Source organism: Copadichromis virginalis, linkage group LG19 (assembly GCF_057382275.1).
Source record: "Copadichromis virginalis isolate Kocher_CV1m ecotype Utaka linkage group LG19, C_Virginalis_male_GT1.1, whole genome shotgun sequence".
Classification (NCBI taxonomy): Eukaryota; Metazoa; Chordata; class Actinopteri; order Cichliformes; family Cichlidae; genus Copadichromis; species Copadichromis virginalis.
This window is the reverse complement of record NC_140636.1, coordinates 26,100,422-26,109,119: the sequence shown is the minus strand read 5'-3', so window position 1 is coordinate 26,109,119 and position 8,698 is coordinate 26,100,422. Positions and strand designations below refer to the sequence as shown.

Below are 8,698 nucleotides of genomic sequence, written 5' to 3'. Positions count from 1 at the left end.
ACAACTTACCCTGGTCAAGCCATAACCGAAAATCGCCCATCATTAACCCCGCCGCTTAGCTACCACATTGTTTACTGTTTAAGACCTATATCTCTGTTAGGTGGCAGGAGAATAGTCTCTAATGATTATTATACCTTTTATTTACCGAACCCTACAACTAAAGGGAAATAAATTACAGCTTGAGTTCTTTATTTTGAAAATAAAGATATCTCCAAGTGTCAAACATCCCACAGGGTTAAAAAAAAATCTACAGTCTAATATTTAACATATATAAATATCTGTGTGGAGGCAGGTTTGTTTTTAATGCCCGACACAAACAGCCTGTTTCCTTTCAATTCCCGGATTGATTATTGATGAACCATCTGATAGCCCCGCGCCAACAGTTCACCTCACGACTCTTTTGAGAAGAATACGGCGCTGTTTGGCGAGGGATTTCATCGATAAGCTGCCCTTTGAGCAGCGTTTGTGTTTGATGTTGGGAGTCGAGGTACCTTACCTTTCTGACTCACGCCGAGAGAAAACACACATACAGAAAGAGAAAAGAAAAAAGCACATAAAAGGCTCAGTTTACTCTCCAGGGCATGCTTGTGTGAGTTGCAGCCATGAAACGATAAGCCTGCGAGGTATGTGATTTAGCAGGAGAAAAAACAGGGGCTGGGGGGTGAAATAGGCCCCAGTATTTACTGTCATGTCAGAACTAATGCGGCATTTAGTTATTTTTTCCCACGTTCTGACAAATCTGAACATATTTTGAAAACTTCTAGTTGCTTGTTCTTTCTTGCATTTTATCTGCAAAAAACTAATAATAATAATAATAATAATAATAATAATAATAATAATAATAATAATAATAATAATAATAATAATAACCCTGCTGTTTTGTTGTCTTTACCTAAATAATTATTTAATTTCACAACAAAGTTTAACTGTTTGGGTTCCATAATTTATTAATAGGACTGTTTTGCTGTAAGTCAAATATCTATAAGTTACAAAGAAATAAAACGTACAAATACCAGTGAAACGACAACAAACCGGCAATAGCGTCAAAAACTTTGTACAACAAATAGCTAAAATTCAAACCTTTTACTGAAATATACAAGCTAGATCTACGGCTTACATTAAATTCTATTATGAATCAGAGTCATCACATTTGTGTCTGAGGAGGGAAATTTAAGAGCACCCAGCAGTCCTGCAGTCTATCTGCGTCTCTGTTTCGGGTTTAGTTATCCCAACTATGGGGCCTATTTGACTGCTGATTCTTCCTTTGTGTCAATATAATTTACATAAATAAATCCCAAGACTTTTACATCCGCAGTTTGTGAACAAGTGATTCTTCCACAAGAGTCACACTTCCTTTCGAAATGGGGAGGAGAAAAAATTCAAGAAGAGCTGCGTCGGTTTCACTCGGTTCTTGTTCAAGTGCGCACATTTACAGTGAAACTTGCCGAGCATTAACATAAAAATGTCTTTTCTTTTTTAAAATTAGATTTAAATCATAGCCGGCGCCTCTTGTCACCATGTCCTGCCGTATAACAGGGCTGAACACTGCAAGGCCGAGCCGTACTCTGCGGCGGGGGAGTTGAGGTGGGAGAGGCCGGCCACTTGGCTCTGAAGTGAGGGCGGACTGGAGGAGTGCTGCGCCAAGTCTGGAGAGTGACCTGTGCTTCCCACCTGCTGGCTCTGATGCTGGCCGAGGCCGGACGTGTTGTTAGACATAATCATGACATTGCCCCCTTGCTGGTGGTGCGTCTGAGCGGAGGATGTGGGCGTGTGGCCGCTGCCTTGGCACGGCTTCCCATCCTTTACCAGCACCGGCACAGCTACTCTCCGAGGTGACTGCTGCTGCTGTTGTTGGCAGGAGCCGCTCTCCTGCTGCATCTGCTGCTGGGAGGCTTTGTCTTTTGCCTGCCTCTTCATTTTATACCGGTGATTCTGGAACCAGATTTTCACCTGGGTCGGGGTGAGGTGGATCATACTTGCCAGGTGTTCCCTCTCCGGCGCCGACAGGTATTTCTGCTGCTTGAAGCGTCGCTCCAGCTCGTACACCTGCGCCTGGGAGAACAGCACTCGCCTCTTTCTCCTCGGTGTGGTTGACAGAGAGCCCATGCCTTTACCCACGTCTGCCAGGGAACTGAGACTGCCCATGCTGCCCATGTTCATCCCGGATGATGAGCCCATGAAGCGGGAAACTGAGGGGGGAAAATAATTGTAATTAAATTCAATTTTTTTTTAAAGTTATATTCTCGTGTTACATAGAGACATTTATATGGAGAGAAAATTTAGTATGGACAAATATCATTTGCAGATGCAAAAATCAACAATGTTACTCAATTATCAGCTTTTTATAAATCTTCACGGGTCTCAAAGAAGCAGACACCTTTATTTACAACACCTAAAACTCAAAAGTGTCAAAGTGAAAGCGTGTTCATAAACTACATCGACCAAATTTAAGGAGCCGCTCATAAATGACAGCAAAGCTGTTACTGCTGGATGAGTGTGAAAGCCCTGAAGGAAAACTGTTCCATTGTTTTTCTGTCGTGAGAATCTTTACAAATGTTGAAATCTGTGGATTAAAAACTTGAATATTTGCGCGATTTCTGCCCCTCCTTACTGGAAACATCTAAAGTACCGAAACTTGAAAAATGCCAATTTTGTGCCGAAAAACGTAAAGATTATAAAAACTGTACTGCAACTCCTAAAACACAGCACCACGAAACATCCGCAAAAATATGGATTTCAGCTCAATGCGGACTGTGATAACTCCAAGCTGGAGTCAAAGAACAGGTGCAGGATACTCACTGGTGGAAAAACGCGGATCTGGGTTGGCTCCGTACCAGCCGGTTGCCGTGGCGCTGCCCCTCATGCCGTCTTGGTAAGACGGCAGGTCGCCCATGTTGCCCAGGTTGCCGTTACAGTAGCCCCCCATGGCCGTGTGTGACAGCTGAGAAACACCTGCCGCAGTCATGTGGTAAGCCGCAGACACAGTCCCATTATGGCCCATGTGGTGCTGCTGCATCGCCGCCTGTGAGACTTGCGGCTGCCGGTAAGAAGTGAGAGGTGCCCCCAAGTTGTTATTCTCCATACTTACTTTCTTATAGCTCTCCTCAAGGGGACTCAAGATATCGGAAACAGAAAAAGGAGTCGTATGCTTAGGGCTCATCGACATTGTTCTGGGGCTGGAGAGGGAGAAATTAGAAGGCAAGGCAATCTCTCCTTCTGCCTTTTTTTTTTTTTTTTTTTGGCCAAAGCCCCTCTGCTTCCTGTTGTCTCAACGTCGATCCTGGTAGATGAACACGTAAGAGAGCGCCTCAAGTCCGCCTTAATTGGATTGAGTGGGAGCTCGGTGCTGGCTTTGGTTTGTTTTAGCTGGGTGCCAGGTTTAAGGCTACCATCAGAGGCGGGGCATCGCCAACAATACAAAACAGCTCTAGCCTCCTTTCGTCGAGCGTAATTTCATTTACAAGACATGTGCTCCCCTCCCACTAACAATAACATAAGCACCGTGCATGATCATAAATGTTCATCCCCGAGACTGCAAGCGGTGTCCGAGCACGCTGCAGCTGCTGCATGTGTGGAGTTTGGGACTTGTTGATGTTGCTGATGAACACGTGGCTGCACCTTGAGATTGCAGTGACCACAATACACTTTATTAACTGTAGTGATGTTTACGAGGGCCTCTTGATGAAAGGAGGCCTATATGGACTTGAGAGTTGGAGAACCACTCCTCAGTTGAACTACTGACTTTTAATGGCCATGAGAGGCCTCCAGTGATTGCAGGATTGTTTGTGTTATGCCTTATCGTACTCAGACATGCAAAAGTGCACTTGCGCGGAGGGAAAATGACTGATACTGATAAGTAAATAAATACACATCCGCGTGTTAAGTGGCTGCGTAAATGATTAACCCCCCTCGTTTTTTTTCTTTTTTTCCTTTTGATATCATTGGACGCAAGGAGCGCATTACCTAAATTCAGATGCACACACTCGTCTAAGAGACCCAGTGAAAAAAATTGAGTCTGGAGTAGGAGAGGCGCTCATGCGAAGTTAACGGCGTTCAAATAGCTACTCTCCTGCAGCACAACGCCAGGTATAGCCCTCAGTAGCATCTTGCCTTAATGCTCAAGGAGGCATTACCGTTTAACCCAATCATATCTCATTTGTAAAATTTTGTATGTTTGTATGAGAAAATATTTTTTAAAAGCCCTGTGGTGCCTCTGAGTTCACTTTTAGGTGGAATTCTCCTCTTCACAAACAATATATATATATATATATATATATATATATATATATATATATATATATAGATAGTTACTATCATTATCATTATTATTATTATTATTATTTAGGATTATTTTAGCTATAAATCAATATCTTACGTATAGGTTACAAATCCCAAGAATTTATAAAATTACACCGAACAAAACAAATAGGCGAATTAAAATCGATGCAGTAACTTCTACTTACACAGTCTGTGATGCCTTGAGCCTGTGCACACATTAAACAGATAAAACAGCTGATAATGTAGAGGTCTTGTGGGGCGGTCTAACGTCAGGTGCCAGATGCCGCAGAAGTCTGCGCCTGCAGACTCAAACCATCTCACCTACAGGAATTAAGGAAACACAGCGTCTTCTGGTGGCAACCCCGCTTGGCCGTTGCGCTGTGATCTCCTTCACTCCGCTGTGATTCTAAATGTTTTTTTTTTTTTTTTTTTTAATTACATGATATAATATTTGCTTGTTTGTCATAGTAAGAATGGCGCAGTAAAGGCAAAGACCTGCCAAACGGGAGCTAGGGTCAGCGCCGTGAGTGTGTAGCCTGCAGTGGCATACAGATCACTGCCAGTTTGTCACGGGAATCACCAGTTCTGCTATTTTCCTGGCTTATGAATATTTCACGGCTGCCTGCATGTCCTTGCAGGATAATCTGCGCTCTATTTACAGCCCACTAGTCCAATATAAGGAGTCCCCACAATATACATATCAAAACAATTCAATCCATTCTATTCCAAAACAACCCAATCCAATCTTTAATGAAGCAATATTGTCTTATAGTCCAAGACTAAATGTTACAGCTGCAATAAATTGTTCGGATGATAGCCGCAGTGCGGGTGCATAATCGCAGGCAATTAAAATTACAGCATCTTTCTGCATCCAAGGTAAATCTTGCTTATGCATTCCTTAATTACGGAATTTCGCAAGACATTCTTAATCATCTAAATCAGTACTTTTTTCTTGTTCTGGCACACAGTTATTACGGCCAATTAGTGGCAATTAGTTCAAATGTTCCGACTAATTCCTCACAATAATGAGGACACTTTGAAGTGGCGGGTATGAGGCTACCGAGCCTTTGTTACTGAGGCTTCATGTTGTTAGTTATGAACTGATTGGTGCATGATATACTCAACAGAGCAACTACAGACCTTGAAAAATAAAATGCGGACGATAAAAAGTAAAACGGAAGTTGCTTGCTGTTGTTAATATCAATTAAACCCTTAATTTCTTTTACATTAAAAGATATCCAGAGCAGCAGGAAAATAACAAATGTACCACGTTTAAATGTTATATAAAAATACTGAACTTTGCAAATTAATTTCCAAAAACATCCACACTCGCGTTTTCATCAATTTATCAAGTATACATAAAATAAATCTATCTCTCTTGAAATAATACGACAAATAATAAATACCATATTATTAAATTAGTGTAATTTGTATTCAAAACCAGCATAGCGTTCAGGCCACTTTACAAAGTTATCTTTGTTAAATGTCAACAGTGTTCTTGTGCCAAAACACTAACCCTGCTGACTCTGGCTTTATCAAAGTGGTCAGATTAGAGGTGCAGCAACTACCTGCTATTGCTCCTGCAGCCTTTGGCTTGCCTGAATACTCTTTTCTTTCGAAACTCCAACTTTTGTTTTCTTGACTAAGCTACATCTCATTCACCTTGTACCCGTAAACAGCCTAAAATAGAAGGATAGAAGAAAAAACAGAGAGAAAAAGTGGGCTGCATGTGTGTGCTTCATCATTTCACGTGAAAGTCCTGACGACCTCGTGAGTCATTTCCTTGTTTCAGCTTCAACTGTGAACTACAGGAGGTCACTAATTAGTAATAACCCTTTATTTCCCCACCTCATAATTTATCCAATCAGCTCACGTCATTCTGAATTTTTGAGATTTATTTTGTAGACGTTGAAAAATCCACTTGGTTCAAATGAGAGGTGTTGTTGGACCCTGTCACACAGCCTATGAGGAAATGCTGAAACATGACGTCACGAGACGAAGCCAATATGATGCCACTAGGGGCAGACATACTGCTGCACCCAATCAGCAGCTTCAAAGTAACGTAGTAGTTGAGTTCCAAAAAGTGAAACCAGTGTTTTTCCAGTGAAGCACGACCCCTAGCGGTCCAGAGGCTCTCTCCATCCAAGCAACGAAAATCACCCTTTAGTGCATTTCTTTCATGACGGGAGTGAGAGGGTTTCCGAAATGATACCGTGTGTTCTTGCGCCATCTGGAGGTTGATGCTTTATTTATTGATAAATACCCACAGATTCATTTTGAGGACATGATAATTCTCGCCACATGAATGTTATGAAAAATAATGCCATTACACAAATTCACAAGTGGGGCAAGCTAGGAAAGCTCTTTAGTGTTTTAACTAAAACTAGACTTTTTGGGATTATCTGTTGAAAGTCACTAACAGTTATTTGATCAGACAGTCTTATATCTGTATGGGTGTAGAGGTGTAGGGCAATGAAGACATTTCATATATTGAAGCTTTTCAGGTTATCATTATTTATCTGAATGTAGTTCTTTTATTGGATCTTATGTTACTTTTTGATTTATTCCTTTATTGTTTAACTTCTAAGTTTTTACATTTCTAGACCTTCTGGCCTGTGTTTGTCTTTTAAGTTTTGTGTTATTGTACAGAACTTTGGTCAGCCCTGTTGTTGTTTTTAAAGGTGCTTTATGGGATGGAATGGGATTTTAAGTCGCACAGACAGAAATATCTGCCTGTATATTTTAGGTTGAGACCAAATGAATACAAGACAACGGGAGCTGTTTAGCCCTAAAGACATTATTATGCAGTGTAAACTTGCAAAACTTAAGGAAGCTCTATCTGCATTTGGACATGAGTAATTTATTGATAGATGTATTTATTTTAGTTTCTTTTTGTTTGTCTTGCTCTATGGTGACATGTATTGAATGACCCCATGCCATATTTGTGTGTATTTTCTCTTTTACCCAAGGAGGGGGTAATATAAGGCTAAAGCTTTTCAAATTTAAACTAAATATTTTCACTCTTTGGCCTTTCCACAGAAACACACACACACACACACACACACACACACACACACACACACACACACACACACACACACACACACATATATATATACATATATACATATACATGTATGTATATATGGAAACAGTACGTATATATATATATATATATATATATTTTATTTTTTTATTTTTTATTTTTTTTAAATATGCCACACTAACCTATATCAGTCAGTCGATTTTTTAAATGTGCAGTATGGAGTATAAAACTGTAAAATGTCTAATGTGATACACAGACTCTGACTGAAGTACAAAAACATCATGGTGAACATCAAGAGAAACATGAAAGTATAAGGAAACTGAGTAGTTTGAACAGGTCAAAAAGAATACAATTAGTTTTTCTGTATATGTTAGAAAAGAACTCAAACTGCGGTAGTTTTGGTTTAGTATTAAATCACCTATGAAAAAGTGCTGGAAAGTCAGATCATTACACAATACCCAAATTCTCACAGTGGGTATAGCAAACTGCAATAAGGGATCTCATGTCTCCCAGCAGAATTTAAATGCAACAAAGTGAGGTTGGTCATGACCCTCAAAACCTGAAAGACCAATATTTTCAGTGTAGAAGTGTTGTTGCCACATCTGTTTGTTGAGTTACTTCCTCCAACAAGCAATCAAATCCTTGCCATTAGATACAATCTGGACTGAACGCAAAGGCGAAAATGGTGGCATGTGGAACTGAGGAAGGTGCACTGTGAATACCATGAAGAGCAACTGAACCCTCTTATGTCCTGAGCTTATCAACAAAGGATCAAAGAAGGGTCCCAGTATTTGATGCACCTACTAATCCATTCTTATTTCCAACATTACGAGTATCATCATCAGATCATATTAGCTGTAAAACTACATTCACATTTCTTTAAGTACTTAAATGTAGCACTACTTCACTTGAGTCATGTTATTGGACTTCACCTTTCTACTTCAGAGAAAAAAATACTATACTTATAATCTGTGAGTTAGTTACACTGAACATTAAAATGACTAAAGGTGTAATAATAAAGTAATAATAAATCTTCTGTATTAATTTTGATACTGGGAGGATTAAGAGGATATTCCTTTACTTCTACTTTATATTGGACTTGAGTATCTTTTGAATACAGTATTCTTACAGATAAGCATCTCAAAAACGTCTCAGCCTCAAATACCATTAAATTCTGAGGTACTGATGTGTTATCCAGTTTATTACAATTAAATGATCGCTGATCTGGTTTATTGATTTAAATCAGGATATATCTTAGTTATTATTGAATTTCTGTAATCCATGCCATCTCGCATGTTTCAGGACTAAACATGACTGTATTTTTATCATAGCTGATAACGTGATTATCAAATGTTTCATTTACCGTTTAACCAA

General features: G+C 39.8%; 1 protein-coding gene across 1 annotated transcript; it reads right to left on the bottom strand.

Moving 5' to 3' along the window:
• Positions 1 to 927: 927 nt before the first annotated feature.
• Positions 928 to 3,365, bottom strand: nkx2-1 (NK2 homeobox 1). Its single transcript, XM_085441104.1, has 2 exons — positions 2,800 to 3,365; positions 928 to 2,189 (listed from the first exon to the last, which is right to left on the bottom strand). The coding sequence occupies exons 1-2, from the start codon at positions 3,164 to 3,166 to the stop codon at positions 1,513 to 1,515; spliced, it is 1,044 nt and encodes a 347-aa protein (XP_085297230.1). The 5' UTR covers positions 3,167 to 3,365; the 3' UTR covers positions 928 to 1,512.
• Positions 3,366 to 8,698: the final 5,333 nt, after the last annotated feature.

Bases quoted from the DNA above. Each gene is read 5' to 3' on its own strand.
- nkx2-1 (XM_085441104.1), bottom strand. From the start codon at position 3,166: ATGTCGATGAGCCCTAAGCATACGACTCCTTTTTCTGTTTCCGATATC. The intron at 2,190-2,799 runs GTGAGTATCCTG...TTCCCCCCTCAG, and splicing joins AGATCCGCGTTTTTCCACCA to TTTCCCGCTTCATGGGCTCA.